A 21,648-nucleotide genomic window follows, 5' to 3' on the forward strand; every position below is an offset into this window, starting at 1 on the left:
GGTTTTCACAGGTGCATTTGGCTGAGCTTAAGGTAACATACTGTATAGGATTTGTTTCATCACACTCAGCCCATGGCGAGATAAGATATGCTAATTTTAAATTTAAATGGAAAACACCCTTTTTATATTAAAAAAAAGACTAGACTTTTATATTAAATAAAGATAAGAAAAATTATTAGTTCATCTTAAAATGAAACAGATGCTGCTTTACATTTTTTAAAACACGCTTGTGTTTACAAAGTCTTGATCTAAATAAATATTTAACACACATCCCCATAAAAAAAAATAAACACAACTTAAATAAATTCTAATTACAAACCAGTTTTAATCCACATATTAAGGAAAGTCTTTTTTTTTTCAGACATTTTATTTATATCTTTAGTCTGACTTCATTAACATTTACTGGGTCGGTAATGAATGTGGTAGAAAGAGATAAATTCTGAAAGGATAACTAAACGCAAAAAAAAATTTATTAAAAAAATCTGGCTTTGCATTATAACGTTGTGAAAGACGTCAAATTTTCCCTTGAGAGAGAATTGGGGGGGGGGGGGGGAATAGGGGTTACTGAAAATTAATTAGATACTCCCTCTGGCAAGTAAACGCGTCTAAATATAAAGAACAAGCTACTCCCGAGATATCACTAGAGAAATATGGTGTGTGTGTGTGTGTGTGCGTGTGCGTGCATGTGCAGGGGTGTGTGTGCGCGCGTGCATCCACATCTATGAATTTAGCTATAAAAATATGCTGGTGTGCAAATATTAAATGTAAAGGTGAGGAAAAAGAAACATCACCAATTTAATCATAGTTAATTTACAAAAAAATAATAATAATGATGATAACATACCAATATTGCCCCTGGACCTACACCGTCTGGTTGCATACTTTAAAATTTAATCCAACGTTATCACCGTTGTTTACGGCACAAATTTGTCTAAATTTGTTTTGTACAACTTTACAACATTTATCTGCATTCAATTTCGGCTGAGATTTTGTAACAGTTACAGGAGAATCACTCAAATGTTTTCTCCAGCACATCCACTCCAAAATTGACTAAAAATTTACATCTCAGAGGCCATATACAGCGTTGCTGTTCCTCTATTATCCAACAGGTGGTGTACTCTAAACTATACACACATTGGCGGGCAACACAGTGTCCCATGTGGTAGAAGGGAATTATTTGCAAGATATAAGTTTGTTGAGAATTGTAACAAAATTATTCATTTTGAACCAGGATCTGTTTTAAAATTGACATATAGAACCTCAATACAGGTTGTCCTCTACTTACAAACGAGTTCCGTTCTGGGGGCACGTTCTTAAGTAGGATTTGTTCTCAAGTCCAACAAAGTAAGTCTCGTACGCCTTTGACACGAGTATACTATGTAGATTATACCAATCCACGGGACTAAATTTGAGCGGTAGATCTGTCCCCTTTCCCCATACTGCCATCATGTGGGCAAAAACCATAACCGTGCCTAAGGAAATTAATCTCGCAGCGAAATGCAACAGTGCTGTCTATGCACCTTTAAGTCGTGTGGGGAATCAAGGACGGTATTTTTGTTTTAAAGCAATTTTCCACTGTATTGGGTTATGAATTTTTTTGTTAAGGATTTTCTGAAGTTAGGATTATTCATCATCAGGACAGCTTTACAGGACAAACATTTTCATATAGTTTCATATAGTCGGTGAGGCCGACTCATCTCTCCCGCAACACCACACGGCACACAACATACCTGACTTTGGACATTTCAAACATTTCACTTACACACTGAAAATATTGTATACAATTGTAAATATTGGTATCCGTTGCACTACAATGTCACAATACACATGAGCTTCTTCTGTGTTTTGTTTGTATCTACAAATGTTCTTAGAAGTGCAGTCCGTTCATATCTGCGGAAATTCGTAACTCGAATGTACAAAGGGAATCCGCACCTAGTTATCTTAATACCGTAATGAGTGAGTGTGGCAATACAAGTTGATAAATCAGAAGGGTCATGTGACCAGAAACTACATATAGGGTCTTCCCCTACAGAACGCACAGTCTAGGGAAAGAACTAATCAGTAAGGTTCTAGAAAAATGTCCTGAAAATGTTTTAAACTCAGCCAGCACAGATAATGGAAATGCGCCACTTCCTGGAATACATTTTACCGAACAAAAAGCACAATGCGTCTTTTCTCCGAACACAAAAGAACTTTTACCAAAAGATATTTAGGGAATGAGGATTCAGTGCAACCACTTTCATCACCAGGGTTCATTACTTTGTTATTATAACGCAGATAATGGCTGTGAGGGAAAAGCAGCATGAAACCAAGACACTAACAAAAATAAAAGGATAAACACGGGGGGGCACTATACCCTTTAATTTAATTAAATTCATTCTAAAAAAAAAAAAGCCCTAAAAATCTTAATCTTATTAATAACAAATGCTTTGAACAAAACAATGTGTCATTAATATTGGCACCCCTGCATCACACACACCAAGATCCTTGAAACTCTTTGTGCACTTTTCCTCCTCCTCACTGATGATTATTTTTTTTAGACTAGCGAATTAACCACAAAGATGTTATTCATTCCTTCCCCCCGCCCTTTTATCCATTTTTTTAATTACTGGTACATTGTAAAAAAAAAGAAAAAAAGAAAAGAAAAAATGTTAAAAATGTCCCGGTAATTTAGAAGCTCACTGTATAATGCAAGACACATTATATTTTGTTAATACGTGATGCAATAGAACTGCAATACACCATTTTTTCATCCGTATACTTACAAGCTCTGTAATTTCTACTACTTTTGATGAATGGAAATTAATCTCTGTGAAGAAACGAGGATGAAAAGAAGTTCACACGGAATTCTCAACAACTAGTGTGAGCTGCGCTACGTTACATGTGTAATGTACCGTGCCATGACTGGAGAGCACAAGGTACTCGAATGGCGCTGTGGACGAAAACCTTTCTTAGCCGACTAACAGACCGGAATCACTGGCGCACATGACCTGTCTAGAATAAAAAAGAAAAGAAAAAAAAATTTCACTGGAAACCAAACACCTACAATAGAAAAAGTGTAGAGTGTAACATTAGACCACTTCACATACTGCATATCTTGTAACACCACCACTCTTTACTCGAATAGTCAGTACTGGACTGTATGCTTCAGAAGTCTGCATGAGGTTTTATCTGGAGCTCAGTAGCTAATGCACTCTACAAAGTAGCAATAGATACAGAGACCATTAAAGGACAGCAAGTGCTGAACAAGCTTCAGGCCAAAAAAAAAAATAATCCTCAGATCTACTTTCCAGCAGCAGAAGAGCATCTAAAAGGCTCCTGATTGGCACAAGAGAAAAGTTTTCCAGGGATGGTGCGTTTGAACAAAGTCATCCACTGCCAAGATAAGACAGGACAAACAGGCTGTTCACTGTGGGTGGGAAGGATGGCATCCTCTTTGTCTCTCTCTCCCTCTCTCTCTCTTATTCACTCTCGCTCGTGCTCGCCATCTCTCTCACCCAGTCACTCTCTTTCCCAGCAGTACCAGGCAATCATATTTATTCATCTGTAAGCTGATGTATGTAGAAGATGGCAGACAGAATCAAAATAATATGAAAGCGAATTTAAAAAGTGTGTATGAATTATGCGATTCAGTTCCTTCCTAATGAGCTGAGGGTGACTGTGGCACGGATAAAACTCCCCGAGACATCAACAACAACAACAACAAAAAACAACCTTGGGAGGAACCAGACTAAACAGGGAACCCATTCTCTGAGCAATAACGGACAGTAGGGATCAATCAGCAGTCATGCTGTGGGAAGTTAAACAGTACTGTAACAGGAAACGTGTTTAGGTTAATATGTCGTTTATTTGAGGCTCAGGTACAAAACTCTTTTTGGTGATTTCAGTCCTGAACTATTGAGCGACTGCGGGTCATCAGTGAACATCTGTCTGCATCAGCCGAGTACATGATCATCATCTTCATGGTCAAGTGGAACCGTCCCCAGTCACCACACGGGGCCATCCTCAGAGGCGACGAGAACTCCCAAGCAGAAATGGGAAACCAGGATGAGTCAGCCGGGTCACAGAGGGTTTACTGTCTACTTTTTGATCTTGTCAAAAACTAAAAATAAAAACTAAAAATAATAAATAATAATAAAATAAATAAAAAGCAGCCGCAAATGCACACGGTGTGAAAAACAAACAGGAATCACTGGCCAGACAAGCAGAAGTTTATACACACACACACAAACATAAAATAAGAACTGTGTATGTAAGGGTTTGACTTGATCTAGAAAAAAAACAAACAAACAAAAAATATGTATTTTGCCTGCATGTTTAGGGAATGTGATACACACGTCTCTTGACTGCACACACAGCATTAGACCTGCACGTGAAATAAAAGGAGGGAAACAAATTATTTTGCAATCTCTTATATTACTTGTAGAACTGAAAAAAAACACTTAAGTACAAGGACTTGCCATAAATAAAAAAAAACATTGAAGATATCAATGTTTAAATAAAATCTTAAAATAAAACAATCAATAGTTAGATTATTCTGCAATAAGAGGCAAGATTATATTTTTAGATTAATTGATGGAAAATATAGCTTGGTGTCCACACCTTTACTCTTCATTGTTCAAAGAAAAAAAAGAAAAAGTGTCTGTACCTTTAACAATAGTGAATGAAAAGAGATTTTTTAATCGCATTGGTATTTTTATTGAAACAGTATTGGGTTACAGATGTACGAATAATAGAAGAGAGATTATTTGGCTTGGTTTGGATGGGAGTGGGAGGCTTTTCAGCACTGCATACGAGAGTTTTCTGTCTGTGTGATCTGGCCTGCACAAACCTTGTGGGTGAGAAAGAGTTTGCTCAAACAAAAATATAATAAATTAATGTGTGTGAGGAAGAGTTTAAATGAGTAAAAGGAGCACAAAAATTTTTTTTTTGCTCAGAATGTTATATCCAACATTGTAAAGTGGCATTAAAATATTTTTATTGTGCACCGTGATGGTTAATTTTTGGACAAGCCGAAGAGAGGAGTAGTTCTCAGAACAAAAGGCGCAGTATTCGGGAATTCCATCTGGAAGCTCGCACCCACCACAGGACACAAAACGCAAATCAACGAGTCCCTGAAGCTTAAAAACATTTTAGAAGATTTATAAATCTTAAAAAGAATTACAGGAATGATTAATAATACAACAATGAAGATTATACCCTTAAAGTATGATAAATATATTAAATATTACTTTTTATCAGCTAGTGCAAAGCACATTTAATACAAGGTGTGTTCAAGTCAAACCAGAACTTTTTAGGGAATGAAGGCATAAAACAAATTTTTATGCTGTATGTATGCTAATTAGACAAGTCTTGATTGTGTCCAAGCACTAGTGAAACTCTGGGATGCGTGCGTTATTGTAGCATGGGATTGTGTAAAAAATAAGGCAGTTTTTACTCCTGTGACTGTGTTCTCTTCTTCAAAGCATGTTAATGCCAGAATCTTCTTGCTTCTCAGTCAAAGAAGAAATTAAAATTAACTTGCACAAAACACTAAGCACGACGCTCTCCTGGTGACATTGAGACGAAGATGTCACCAACACCTTCCACAAATATCCTCCCATCATTGTGTTTTATCTAAACACAGTGTTTGGCCAGGAACAGAACACAAGGCGTGAAATATTATACATAAAAATATAAAACTAAGTAACACCTTCTAGTCAGATTTAAATATTTAACGCTGTCGTAGCATAAAATCTATAATAGCCTTTTAAATTATAGCACACTATGTATAATAGTCCAACTAGCTTACTGATATTAGAATTTTTAATACCATAAAACTTTTTTTAACAAGATTATATATATACTGTATAGTGCATGTATATAAAGTGAATTTCTTTTTACTACACTGTGTATATATGTAATCTTGTTAAAAAAAAATCTACAGTATAAAGAATTTAAATATGAGTAAGTGTTGAAGAGTGTGAAAGTAAGTATTGTGAAATCATCAGCTGCTAGTCAGAGAGGTAGACTATCTTTGTTTAAAATCTTTTTTAGCCTGGGGATGAACTCGAACGATGTTATCTGCGTCTCTTTGTCTGTACGACTGTGAGAATTCAGAACAGTGTTTCCTCACAAGGTTCTCTAAACATTAGTCACTTGTCAGTCCTGCTCAAGATGTTTGTGTCGTGTTGATCTGACCAGTTTAACACCTCGACTCACTACGGCTTAAAATTATCAAACAAATTCAAACAGCACAGTTTTACACCACTGAAATGTATAGAAAAAAGAAAGCAGTTTAACATTTAACAAACATGAGTGTGATATTGGCAGAAAACTGCCAAAAACCTGATTATTCATTGTCTTCTGACATTTGGCAGAATGCGGCACAGAAACACGTGATTAGTTTTTCCCCAGACATCCACCACCGCACTTATTCACGTGACTCGCTCAAGAAACGCTCTTGTTTTTTTATTTAAAAAAAAAAAAAAAAAAAAAAACGAGAAGCCAAAACATGTCCATCAGTGTCAGTCACCACCATCCTCCTCTGACAGCCTGTATGAAGATGAAGAGCTAAGACCTCAATGACAGGCTGAGATTCCACTGCCCATATACGGTACGTGCCACCAAATCCTCGGTTCCAGACACGGCCACAGAAAGGCGCACCCTCCCATGTCCAGCTCGAGCAGCGTTCAGGAGTAACACCATGCGGAGGATTTATTCTAAACCATCAGCTCAAGGCTAAAACCACAAGCTAAGCTGCACCTTGCACATTAAAGTCTGTATAAAAAAATTTATTTAGAAATCACCTGACGTAACAAGAGGTTATACAAAAATGTGAATGTGGTTTCTTTGATACGACAACAGCAGGGTGACTTATTACCTTTAAAGGCTGTTTATATTGGAAAACCCTCCAATGTGGGTGAATTAAAACACTTCTGCAAAGGAGAGTGGGTCAAAATTCCTCCACAGTGAACTGAAAGACTCATTTCTACTTTTGTTAAACGCTGTTGGCACCAATGGTGGCACAACCAGTTATGTGCATTTGTTGTTGCCCATGGGTCTCTCGACAGATAAAAGTGTACTTATTAGTTGAGTATTATTTCAATTCATACAGAAAAAAGGTGGCAGGACACATTACTTCTTATACTCGTCCCATTCCCCCAATCTTACACTAAAGATGCCTACTTGTAGGTAATGTTAAAGGAGAGTGTGTTCAACGCAAAGATCTGTGTCTGCCTTACGCAAGCAAATCATCTCCTTTTTGCAGGAGTCTGCAGCAACCTTTGAAACCGTGTTTAGAAACTGCGTGATCGATATGAACACGGTCTACAGTGAGGCGGTGTATATATACACAACCGTTTAACAGTTTTAGAACACTTGCAAATTTATTTGTTTTTATTTAGTGATTTCTTTTCTACATTCTACAACAATACTGGGGATTTCAAAACTATAAAATAACACATATGGGATTAGGTAATTACTTAACAACAACAAAAACAACAGTTAGTTATTATAAGACACAGAGGTCAGCCTTTCTGTAATAGTTCTTGCAAGAACAGTATTGTCAAGTGCATTTGCAAAATCCGTCAAGCACCATAATGAAACTGGCTCTCATGAAGGCCGTCCCAGGAGGGCGAGACCAAAACCTACCTCTGCCACAGACGAGAAGTTCATTTAGAGTTATCAGCCTGAAAAATGACCAATTAACAGCACCTCAGATTAGAGGCGTTATGAAGTCTTTACAGAGTATAAGTAGCAGACACATCTCACCATTAACTGTTCAAAGGAGATTAATGCATTTTTTGGACGCCTTCAGCATTCCTTTACAATGTAGAAAGAAATAAAAATCAGGAACCATCATGGAGTTAGAAAGTGTTCTAAAACCTTCGAACTTTATATATTTACACACAAATAGATAGATTTTTTTTTCATATACAGTATAAGATTAGGAAGGGGCAAATACTTTTTCACAGCACTATGTGGTGTATATACATGAAAAGTAGAGCTGTTGTGCAGGTTATAGTTATGAATGCGGTCGTAGGCGAAGGCATTAATAGGGTCATTAAAATGACAAATTTTTTTTTTACTAAACTGGCAGTGAACTATTCTTGTCTCATGACTGTGTTCCACACCCACCTATATTCACGCATGCTGAGACCAACACAATGTAAAGCATACCAATCCACTTGGCTAAATCTGAGCAGTCCATTGTCCCCTTTCCCCACACTGCCATCATGTGGCCAAAAAACTTTGGGACAACTCTGGTGTTTACTGCACTTGAACAGACGCCATTTTGTCTCAGAGCTGTTTTCCACTGTATTGGACTGTAAACTCTGTTTTTTTTGAGGATTTTTCAAAATTAGGATTATTCACCATCAGGACAGCTTTACAGGACAGACTTTTTCCATCACTGTGCTTCCGGACTGATTCAATGAGACCAATTTATTTCTACTGCACCCCTACACGCGCACCCCACCCACATACAATATACCAGACATTTTATACATTCATTTACACACTGAGAATATTGTATATAATTATAAATATTGATATCTGGTGCACTGTAGTGTCTTTTTTTTTTTTTTATACAATACACGAGCTACTTCTGAGATTTGTTCTTATCTACGTGGTTCGTTGATATCTGTATATTACAGACATACAGACTTACTGTATTAGAATGCTCAGTTGAAATAACTGCTGCATACATTTTGCCATTAAACTAGAAAACATGGCAAAGCCACCATTCAAGGCCCTGTATATTATACCTTACTATAAAAAAAACATGTCCTGGCTTCCCTGGTTGTGTGTTTTTAGCCTGCTGCTACAAAGCTGACTTGACCAAGTAGTAATGGAATCTGTGATCGATCATTAAAAAAAATAAGATCTCACAAGCATGCTTGCCTACAAAGAGGGTCAACATCAGAGTCAGTATCCTGAACAGGAGATGCAATAAATATTAATGGCAGTGAGAGTGATCGATGGCTCCGCTCCTCCCGCTGACCCGTAATGGCCTGGCAGAATTACACGGCACGACTTGTGTAACAACCCGTGTACAAGGCAGGTAATAAGACACCACCTAATCAGATAATCAATAAGACTCAGGAAACCGCTCCACAACATCTGGAGTGGGTCTTGATCAGAAACACGAAGTGAGAGATGAAACAACACAAGAATATTTTTATTAATTTATAATTCAAGTTAGTCGGATCTGTTGATAATGTACAGTATTGTTAAATATTAATATAAGCAATGAGCTGCTACACCAGCATATAATCTTTATCCTGATAGATGATCTGGATGTCTGAGTAAGTGTGCGAGACAGCATAATCGGATGCAGGAGCGTATCGATGACATTTACCAGCTAAGCAACATCTAATTCAAAGTGTAATAAACTAACAGGAAGAGGCAACATATCCTGTGAGAAATGGAAATGAATAGATTTCAGGAAGTGTAAATATAAAGTATCACGCTGTGATACAAGATGTTCACACTTCTCCAAAACAGGTCGTGTTGAGCCTTGCAGACATACTGAGAGAGACGGACTTTGACTCTTCCACCAGCAGATCTCATCCTGTGTTACACAAACACGGACATCTCGACTGATGATTCAGGCAGGAAAACCGATGCTCAGTCTTTAAACGCAATCACAGTGCTAGACTGGAAAGGTCGAGCTCGACAGTTAGGGCTCCGACGCGGTCGGGCTCATGTGCAACGTCCCTCTCTAAACTACAGAGGCTTTCCTAAACTGAAACCTTTCTGTTTTACATTTATCTTTTAGGTCATGTACACAAATAGCCGGTAGTTTTAAAAACAGATTTTTCTACTTAGTTTTTTTTAAATAAATCTGTCACACAACCTACGTTTTAAAAAATATCTTTGTCTACATAAAAACGCAAAGCGCCGTAATAAGTGCTGTTAGGAGCCCCCATAATCCATAGGGGGCCAATCGGAAGCCTAGACAATTCATTACCGGTCGCACTCTGTAGAAGTACGTTGTCCGCCGTCGTCGTCTGTGTCATCTGAGTTTTGTAAACAGCAGCAGTGAGCTTTGTAATATATTTAGGCACCTCGGTTTGTTAACATAATGTGTGAGTAACTGATGGTGTACTGTATGGACACGCATGTAAAAAGATTAGTAAGCAACGTTAACACAGTCACTGGTTTACTGTACGCAAGTCCACTGTTGCACAAAAACCCTCATAAACAAAGCTGTCGTCAAATCAAGGATACTAGCACACAGACTGAGACATCATCGGCACACAAGGTGACGTTACAACAAGACAAAATCCGTTTCCTAGTGTCCACCAGGCACCACTGAAAACAGAGTCTGCTTACATTCGCCTAAACGAGTTACAGATCCATGTCACTAGGTAACATATTTGCATAATTTCCACAGTACAATTTTCACATGGATTAACGTTACATCATGTCAAGAAGACTCTGTATTCACTGAGAAACATTCTGCTCCAGTCGTGCTTGCGAAACAGTTTCTTGTAGATGTGCCACTTCAACCGTTTCATCGTCAGGCTCCAGCTCGAATTGATAGAAAAAAATGGCCTCGATTTTACCCCATGTATTGACAGGTCTCCAGAGCTGTCATTCATTTATGGTCATGGGCGTTTCGTTTTCCAACACACACTGTAGCGGTAGACCACTGCGCCATCTGACCAATTACAGCAGTAAGGGCTCACAGAAAGGAGGGGTTTAGACAGACTGATTTGTCGAACTGCTTCACACGAGTCGTTTACGAATCATTTAGAAATGGGGTAAAATTAAATCTATTTTTGGAGAAAACTAAAGTGTTTTTTGACCTGGCATACATGTAAACATGTTTTTAGAGACTCATAAAGCAATATTAGCAACCCTTAAAATGGCATAATAGGGGCACTTTAGAACATTTCTAAATATTACGTCTTCATACTTGACGCTTGAAGATCCAGTTCATTCGCCGTTATGGTGGAGCAGTGACTTGTTGGCCTAAGTAAGCACATTTGTCAACAAAATCGATTGTTTGGCCGTCTAGCATAGTTATTCCACTGGTGCAGCTGTTCCTCATCGTCTGGGTCTTGCTCCTGTTGATTCACAGACCAGCTTTTGCACTGCCATTGTTAAGTTCTTGTAGCTGAGCAGTCTGTACATCATTGGCGAACGGTTGCAGTTGTTGATTTTCTTATCAAAGCCAACACGGTTTCTTCTACTTTCCTCACACTTATTTACCTGGAGTTTTCCCATATACTCCATGAGGTCTCCTTTCATCTTCCAGTTACTGCTGTTGATTTCAACATTTCTCTCAGGCTGTGTCTTGTTAGCATCTGTCAACTGGTATGTTCACTGCTTCGTTTTTGACTTGTCTGAGAATTTGTTAAATTTAGCAAAATATTGCTTTTGTTGTCATCAAGTCCCTTCTGGGATCGATCCGCCCTGGTGGACTCCAAAAATGTATGAATCACATCTCTTATAAAAAATATCTTTGAAAACAGCATTTTATTAAATAAATGATGCTTCTGGATTTTGCTGCATGACCAATCTCTCAGAAGAATTGTATTTGGTTCTGCAGGATGTTCAGTAAGACTAAGCAGCTCATTTCCTTTTAAAACTGCACTAAATTTTTTTTTTTTTAATTTAAAATACAAACTAAGGAAGGAAGAACCAAACAAAACCATACGTAATTTTCACAGGTTAAAAAAAAAAAAAAAAAAAAGATTTTCAAACTTTTATTTTGCTGAACATGTATCACTTTTTGTTTTATCATCGTGCTGGCTGTTTTTCAAAATTCAGTCACAGCACACTGTGAAAGATTTTCTCTGATGCGATGCTAAATGTAATCAAGCCCATACTTGGACTTTACGGGCGACACAAAGAAATCATCAAAACAGACATACTTCGGGGCACGGTTTTCAAGTCACCTCAGGATTCCTGGACACAAAGAGGCTCCTAAATTCACAAACAAATCCGAGGCCAGTCTGGCGATTGATTTCAGCCGATGCGAGGAAGCAACAAAGACAGAGGAGGGGGGGGAATGATAAGTAAAGCCATTTTACCAATGTGACAACAAGCTTTTATAATAGCTCGGACAGTTTCCAAGGCAACCCTTCATGGCTTTTGTTCGTGCATGCTTCAGGTGAAGAAATAGATCTTATCCGAGCAGGACGGCGATGTGGAGGGAAAATGTAATCCAGCGGACATCACATCAGCACCACTGCAGCTCTGACTGAAGGGAGATGAGAAAAAGCCAGACTAAAGTCCAAGACACAATACATGATGAAGTGTTTGATTTATAGTCTGCTTTTTTTTTTTTCTACACATCAGCCATATATCTCTGACACAAATAAAGTACAAATACAGTAAATTTCATCTTGGTTCATTATACAGAACCTAGAGCTTATGGAGTCATACCAAATATTACCCCCACCGTAGGGTACCTTCAGCTAAAGGATGGGATAGATGTGGGACTAACGTCCTGTACACAGCGCTGCAAAATAAAAATAAAGCAGTACAGTGTGAACAGATTCACAGAAACTAGATGTACCCCAAAGTACGGTCCGGCTTCTGTAGTCACACCTGCCTTAAGGTTTGCATCCTGACTATAAGGAGTGATGTAGAGGCTGATTATTCGGGCCGATATTGAGCATTATTACAATATTTGTATCTGTAATTTTTATCAGCATCAGGTATACGTACAAGTGAGTGTGTCCTTATTGAACTCTCTGCAATTTATGAGAGGAACAGAAGCCATCTCACCGGAGAGCACGCTGAGCAACTGTGCTTTCTCCACCACGGTCTGATGCTCCCGAATTGGGACTACTAGACGACTTAAAGACTACACTCGCTCACTTGTCGACAACACCGCTTTATCCTGGAGCTTATCCTAGGAGTCTCGGGACATGAAGCGAGGTACCAATCACTAGGTCATAACACTGCATTCATGAACTGGAAAAAGTAAACCTGACTCAATTCACAGACTAGAGAGGTTTTCTTTCTTTGGCTTCATGTGATACAGTAGCTCAACTCAGAGCTCAGCTAAATAAAAATGGTTATTTCAGATATAACGAACTTAAACATGGCTTATACATGAATAAAGCAGGTCAAACAAGGTCAAACTCCAGCTCTATACGTATGGATAAACGATCAATTAGAAGGTTGACTATATATATATATATATATATATATATATATATATATATATATATATATATATATAAAACGTATATTAATACCTTAATTATTAAAGAGAGAAAAGAGCATCAAGTTCACTGCAGCCTTCGGTTGCATTTAACGTAATCAGATAGAAGAGAGAGGGGAATAAAAAATTACTCAGAAACGGTCCGTCAATTATTTCTGGAAAATTAACTGCCAGAAGCGGTAAGCAATGCCACGCTTTGTTATTCGGATCTGCACTCGAACTGTGCACTCAGGTCGAGCCTTTAATTTTTCATGTGCATCTTAATTGCTGTGTGGACTGAAACAAGTAGGACTTCACCACAGGGAGAAAAAAAAAAAAAAAAAAAAAGACCTTGAGCGAGAAAGACTTTGTAGAATCAAGCAAAAAAAAAAAAAAAAATCCAATATACTTTTAATGGCTGAATGTGCAGAATTATCTACAACAGGGGAATGGACTTGCATTTTAGCCAATTAAACTCTGCAAGCATGTCTGTCTTTAAAGGTCACGGTTATAAGAAATGAAAAAAAAATAAATAATAATAAGTGATGAGAGTGATGAGAGCACAAAGACTAGTGAAAGGAGAATGAAACAGAAAAAATAAAAAGCACAACAAGCAGTCAGTCCTGAAGAGCAGACCGCTTTCCTGTTTGTTATTCTGACTGATTTGAAATTCTAAAAGGATCCAAGAAGCCGTGCGTCTCATCCAGAGCCTGAAGAATCTAGTCTGGATTACAAGAAGGCCTGTTTGAAGCATCAGAAATAAAAACATGAATTTGCATCAAGCATACACAGGCGAGAGAGATGGACGAGAGGCATGTACTCCACGCATGTGAGCGAAAGTGTGAGACAGAGAAAGAATCGGAGGTAAGACGATCTGAAATGTGTTCATTCAGTAATCAAAACTCCATGAACACTCAACAAGAGAAGACTCAGACACCTCATCCATCTCCTAAACATTCTGTGTGAAGAGCAATACTAAACTGGTTTTTTTTTTTTGTTTTCTTTTGAACAATATGATGTCTGGATGATAAAGCTGCAACTAAATTATTTCAGTAATATTTCTACAGATTAGCTGGAAATTAATATCAAATGACAGATATTGTATATTTATTTAAAATAACTTCCTTTTTCAGCAGTTGCATAAACTAATACTGCTTTAAACTCTTAACGAGATATACATCACTTTTACCTGCTCGCTATTATTTAATCTTAACACAAGGCTGAATCCCAAATTCCTCTCGAACCACCGACACTGCACTAGCTTTCCATTTCACACTATTTGTGATTATAATTAAAAGCTATCTGTTTCAGGGTTTAAAGCTCGAAATGTCAGTATTAGTAAGCGTTACCTGCACATCATTTTATGAAGTGTGAAGCACAGCATATTCGTTTTATTTGTAACAGAAGTGCCGAATAAGCTAACGCTATCGGTAGCAGATCCAAGAGGAATCACGTTTGTACAAAGTCTAAAGTGAAGCGTGTAGACAGCGTGCACGTCTTTATAAACTTAACCTGCAGAAGCATTTTTCATTTTTTGCCCTGTTATGAGTCATGGGTCCTCAAGTGGGTTAATGGTTCTTTAGCAAAAAGGGGATGGGAAAAAAACGCAAATTAAAGTAGCTCCTAAAGCTCTTATAATTTCACAGGAGGGAGCCGCAGCTGCTGAGACACAGGACCGATTCTATTAGAGGCTAATGGCGATGAACATTAGCCCAGAAAAGAAAGCGTACAAAAAGATTGTTTGGAAAACAGAAACTTGACAAGAAATGAGACTGTCGTCAACAAAGATAAGCAGATTTTTAAAAATCATCTTGAAAAAAAGAAAAAAAAAACGAGAAGGCTTACAAATAAATTATTCATAACGCGCATTTCCAAATAAAGTGAAAACAGATTGTGTCCTTGAAAAGACTTGCTTTCTAAAAAGTCTTTGAAAAGTCTTGTTGCAAGTGTCTTACAGAAATACGATTGCTAATGGAAATTAATTCGTCTAAAAGGACAAAACAAAAACAGTTTCAAGTTTTAGAAACAAGTGTATGACTTTTAACTGTAATGTTTTTTTTTTCTAGATCTCTAAACTTGTACTTTAGTGTACTTAAAGCATTTCTGTTATTATGAACAAAGCAAGAATTAAGTGCAGTTAATGGACTTCATATTTGCGCAAAGATGAAGCGGATCGTTTTCTAAGGTAACACAGGACGTCTACTCAAATGACTTAAATGTCAAAGACGACCTGTCTGCATGTGACAAACTTGAAAAATGAGGTTTATTAAAATGGTTTATTTTATAAAAGGCAAAACGGAAAACTGATAAGGTAAAGGAGGGAAAAAAATGTTTCGGTATTATGTCAAGTGTCTCCGTTTTTAATGACAACGCTTCACACTTCTAACTCCCTTGTGAAATTTATTCACAAGGTATAGCAGTACAGAAAAAAAAAAAAAAAAAAAGAAATGACAGGCGAGAGAGAGAGAGACGATGAAAAGAAAAGAATATTTCTATTCACGTTCCATCACAGCAACAGCACCACACACAAACACACACTCAAACGCACACTCAAATGCAAATGAGATGCAAATTTTTTAATGTTAATGGCACCGGCATTCTTTCTCAATTCATCATCCCTTTCCAAATGAATTTTAAAGGATCAATCAAGTAGTAATATTTGGATTTCTCCCTCTCTCTCTCTCTCTGACTCTCTCTTTCTCTCCCCATGAATATCATGCATAATTTGAGCTGAGCCTGAGGCAGAAGACTCCTCAGAGAATTTCCTCTTTAATACTGTGCGGTCTCCACAGGGCAAAAATGAGCGGCACATTTCACTGGAAGCGAAAATAAATTGGAGAACATAGTATCAGTGTTGCAAGATGTGCAAATTGAACACTCCACAGCACATGTTCAACGGTCCTCTGTGCATTCTGCTTATCTCCCACATGTCACATGTGGACACGGGTGCTCTAAATGTACCAACTATCATCTCCGTTATGCCCGCATGCCAACGCTGCTTTGAGCATTGAGCATTCTGCCCTACCCGAGTCTCTCGGTTAAAGCAGGATGGTAGGTGCTAATCCTGGTACGTACACACACACACGAGGCCGCATGGCACGGGCTGCAAAGTAAACACCATCTGCCCATCCTGTGTGGTGGCCGTGCGTGTATGCCCCAGCCGCTATCTCTCACACTTCTCAGACATTTAAGCCCCGCTGCAGGAGACCAGAATGCCCTGAGGGTGTGAGGATTAGACACTGACCACTAAAAATACTACTGCTGTATAATGCTATGAACTACCAAGCACTAAATTTTTTTATGTTGAAAACTACCAAGTAATACACTACAATATCTTTAAAGTATAAATTAATACATTACAATGCTCTTAACTACAAAGTATTACAATATAATGCTCTACACGACAATGTATTACACTATACTACGCCAAACTACCAAGTACTCAACTATAATGTTGAAAACCACCAAGTGCTACACCACAACGGTCTAAGCTTCATTCGGCCTTCTGATCCACATATATAACTCGTCACTTTCATTTTAAAAAAACAGATGCTCTTCCTGACACAACCGTCCCATTTTCATTTCCTGCACTACATCATACATTTACATTTAGGCATTTGGCAGACGCTTTTATCCAGAGCGACTTACAAAAAGTGCTTTAAAGTTTACATCATTGGATACATATCTACACTGGGTTAACTATCATATGTACAGTTTGTGTCACAGACATTTTGTAACATTTCGTAGCATTATCTACTTATTTCGGTTAGTTAACAGAAAGCATACTTTTATAATCCCACCTCTATTCTTAACCAACTTAAAATAAAACTTAATGATGTTCTTTACATATGACAGCACGCTCTGCATTTAACCAGAAAGCCTGTGCATCCATTATTGACATTCTCGACTCAGAGATTAAATTTGTTAAAAAAAAAATTAAAAAAAAAACAAAACACAGTTTTCTTGCAGTCACGCCTTCTCTGTCTAACATTATATCTTCTTGAAACCAGGTGTGCAGAAAGCAATGAATAATAGACCAAGATTTAGGCCTAGTGGAAAAACATGTGGGGCGGGCTGCCATTTTTTAAAAATCACAAAAAAAGAAAACATTTGTAAAAAAAATAAATAAATAAATAAATTCACTCCAGAACAACTGATTCCCATTTGAGTCACTTTCATTTCTTGTAACATTTCTAATCCATGTTGAAAAACGATGGTTTAAATGTAGTTTTACATTATTACCCATGATGCATTTAAAAAAAATAAATAATTAAGTGTCCAATAAAGGTATTCAAACTCCCACAATGCCTTATGCTTCCATTCATCAGGATAAATACTTCAGCGACTGCCCTTGTATAAATAAACTAAAAATGTTGCTAAAGGCCGATAAAGTCAGCACATATCAGGACAGTATTTTTAAATGCTTTTACTACTTGTATATATTTGTGGGGGTTTTTGTTTGCAGGTACTTTGCAACACTAAAAATAGAGGACATACCATTTAATGTATTAAAGTATATTTGTAGAATAGTTTTGGCTTCAGTTTCAGCTTTTAATCTAATGACAATCACCATGCTAAAGAGTCCAGCACCTGTACTACATATTTAACTTTACCAAAAGATTTAAAAACCCTCAGCTGACATTCAGAACAAAATCCCATAATTAACATGTTAATGATTTCCTGGCTTGCTCTTTGCTTTCACGACACCTGGTAGCAAAAGAAATATGCTAACAATGTCACAAACATCAGTTGGTTTGTGGATGTGGACACACACACATACACACACACACTGAACTGAGGAGTGAATTACTGCATCAAAAAGCTGTTCAGCTTTGTGTGCACACAGATTCAGAGTTACAAAGTAAACGACAGTGCCACCTGCTGTTGCATGCTTGAATTAAAACAACATTCTACACAAAGGTAATATCCTTAATAATAATAATCTGAAATATACTGTATATGTACTAATGGCCACAAACCTGCATTTCTTTCTGCATAATCTCTTTGTTTCATGCGCTTAGCGTGGGTCTGGATTCTAATCCAAGATGCACTTTTATCACTTTCATTTGACTCAACATTATTTTCAGGGACATCTTGAAATTATATTAATCTGTGTTAAAGGTTTAATCACTTAAATACACAAAGCTGATGTGACGGGACGCAACGCGACATCGAACCAACTTCTCGTCTAAATTCATCTACCGATCTTTCACAATTCTATAACGTGCAACCCTTTTGTCACTATACATATAGACTGTGTACTATAAATTTTAAACATACCGTACATCTACATCTCTTTACTCATTTCTGTAAAGTTGTTTTCTCGATATGTATAATGGGTAAAAGCACTACATAAACAAAACTGAACTGAAATAAATAAATTATAAGAACTTTGAAATGTATCCTATTTGGTAACTATTCTGCATGAATGCTTTTTTTTTTAATTATGTCTTATTTATTCCTGCAAAAAAATATAATAAAATAAAATAAATACAATGGTTTATTTGCTCTGGTGTGGGATTATTGTTCAGTGGTACACTAACAAAAATGCCACACCAGGGCAAACAAACCATTGTATTTTATTTTACGTTATAGATCATCACATTGACAGATCAGCAATTAGATATTTTGACCTTTACATATTTAATAGCCTTCCGCTGTTTGTTGATTTTGTGGAAATCCTACAGACCACTAAATCTCAGTGTCTTCGTGAAAACATGTTCTTATTAAAATGAGAAAAAAACGTCTATTAGAAGTATTATTGGAAAATTTACCAGTAGATGGCGACCATTTATTGTGTACTTTAGCTCTTTGCTGCATCTACCAAACCTTTCCCCTCGTTTTATTTTCCATTTCCTATTTTATTCATTTATTTATTTGTTTGGTTTCTTTATTTTTTATTATTGTTTGTACAAAATGTAGTTAGTAATTTCCTTTCATGTCCATTTACGTCTGTGCATATTTTTCATTTTAGTGGTTACATGGGGAAAAGTTATTTATTTTCTCTTTTTTTATGAGATTTCTCAAGTTTTGTTTTGGTAGAATTATACAATTGTGATTAAATTATTATAAATGCTTTTATAATAAAAACATCGAAAATCCAATGGTTGTTGAATAAAAAAGCAGGACAAAAAAAAAAAAGAAATAATTATCAAATCAATTAATTTGACTGTAAAGAAATTAGCTGTTTCAATTAGAAAGCCTGCTGGAGCAACCTAAAACCATTTTAAAAAATTAAAAAGATTTTGTATTCCTGCCGCAAAAAAAATTTCCATGCATCACGAGGAGCTCATAAGACACCACAATAAAACTTAGGTTTATTACATGAGAAATATTTCTTCTGAGCACTGGATTCACTGGCTTACACAATGTGATGATTCACACTTCTGTAAAAAACATAAAAAGTCGAGCTTCTGACCAGCGTCATATAGTATATTAACATTCCACAGAAAATCACGAGTCTCACTCTCTTTTTAGATAAAAATGTAATAAAGACAGCATTTTAGTCGGACGTCCGATAACACAGAACAGCACTATTGAGAAAAGTCTGCTAAAAACGTCAAAGCTTGTGAAGTAAGTCTAATGCAGTACCAGAAGCAGCCAGGAGATGTCACCAGGAGATGGCTCTGTGTGTGACATCCTGCATGTCAGTATTGTAACACAATTGACACACTTAAGTAACTCTTTCTTTCTCTCTCACACACACACTCTTACAGCACATGTTCTCAAAACTCATGGCCGCAAAGCTGCAGCACCACACTTCTGCTTCAACGCACCTGCATCTTCACAGCATCTCATTTTCAGAAAGAACAATAACACATGCAGATCCAAATGATGTGTGAATTATCTCTCACACATTCTTACACACAGCCAACCTGCGCACATTTGTACTATGTTTGTTGGTATTAGGGTTTATTGCCATATCAGCTTCACAGGCTATTTCATGACAGATACATATTAACAATTACCAATATAATATTAAGTCAAAAGGTAGTAAAACAAAGGAAAAAATTATAAAGAGAAAAAGACATACAAATATTATGGCCTTGGCCAGAAGAACAAGGTTTTATACAAGGTTCTTTAGATGCACTTTTACGATAATTTTTTTTTACATCCTTTAAAGTTTGTTCTGGTAGAAATCATTGTCTCAGGGCATTAAAACTTGGGCAGGTCAAAAGTATATGGTTTATAGTCAGATTAGTGCTACAGTGCTGACATTTTGGAGCTTCCTTATCCTTCAAATAAATGTTTGTAGATCAAACTTGTATGGCCTATACAGCACCTTGTATATACACAACTTGGTTGTGCCTGGATCTGAAGGGATGAAAGCATCTTTTTCCCCACCACTGGGCTTATTTCGAATTTTTTTTTTTTTTTTTTGATTTTTTCCCTAATTTTCTCCCTAATTTAGTTGTATCCAATTCCTCCCCGTCACTAGGGGGCTCCCACATTTACAGTAGGTGGAAGGGCCGAAGACTATCAGGTGTCTCCTCCGAACCACGTGACGCTAGCGACTGCGTCTGTGAGCTCACAGACGACCCAAATTGGCGGTAGAGTCGTCATTAATGTGAGAGCACTAAGAACCTCTAATCTTTCCCCTCTGAAAGAGCTCGGCCTATCAGCTTTTTCTAGACCTTGGCTATGAGAATCAAACTTGCGCTCTGCGGATGATAGGGCGAGCAATTTACCACAGCGCCACTCGGAGACCATAATTTGTTTTGCCATCCCTTCACACTTTTACTAATTCAAGCATTTTATCCTTGAGATCACATTCAGATTATGAATAAAATAACCCCTAAAGATCGCCCACTATGGCTAAGAGAAAACCAACTATCTTCACGAGCTTTTTGTTTGTCACAGAGCCCGTTTGTTCGTGTATACTAAGTGCTGTAGAATATTATTCTTTCGAATTCACCTTACTGTAAGGTAATACGTAGACATGGTGAGAGATAATGCCGCTCTTACATCTGGCTTTAACTGTACCCTGTGTGTCCTCCAGCCTGTCGCGCGTCAGTGCAGACAGACACTTTAACAGGGAGTCATTTCTCCGAACCTCGTAACGCCGTGCCACAGTGGCCCACTGAAAAACCTGGCACCTGTTAAACCTTCAAGATAAGCTGCTCATTTTTTCTAACTTGGCTGCTTTTCAGTTACAGCTCTGCCAGATCGGTGATCCAGCCAGTACGAGCTGTTACACGAATACATGAGCTTCTGTGAGAACGCATCTGCGCATGAGAGAACACACTCACCAGTCCTGCGGTTAGAGACGGAGCGGATTGGCCCAGTGTCTGGTTCCTCATGCGGATGAGGTTGTTCGCTTCTCCTGCCTGCTGTTGCCAGGCCAGCTGACTCACACCGCTGTGCATGCTGCTGGATAGAGGCAGGAGCTGCTTTCCTGTAACACACACAGACGTTAGCTAAGAAATAGCTGAGGAAAATGGAGTCATGTTGTGAGTGATCCTTTAAGAGGACATGTACACTGTGGATAAATGAGAGTCTTGAAG

At 37.5% G+C, this 21,648-nt stretch overlaps 1 protein-coding gene across 1 annotated transcript in view; it reads right to left on the bottom strand.

The window, feature by feature from the left end:
• The window catches only part of mast2 (microtubule associated serine/threonine kinase 2), a 153,009-nt gene that overhangs the window by 92,917 nt on the left and 38,444 nt on the right, over positions 1-21,648 (bottom strand). Inside the window, exon 3 of the mRNA XM_053499315.1 lies at positions 21,394-21,539. Within this exon, the coding sequence (XP_053355290.1) occupies positions 21,394-21,539 (146 nt within the window). The remainder of the gene's footprint in view (positions 1-21,393; positions 21,540-21,648) is intronic.

The sequence above is a fragment of the Clarias gariepinus genome, chromosome 6 (assembly GCF_024256425.1).
Source record: "Clarias gariepinus isolate MV-2021 ecotype Netherlands chromosome 6, CGAR_prim_01v2, whole genome shotgun sequence".
NCBI classification, from domain to species: Eukaryota; Metazoa; Chordata; class Actinopteri; order Siluriformes; family Clariidae; genus Clarias; species Clarias gariepinus.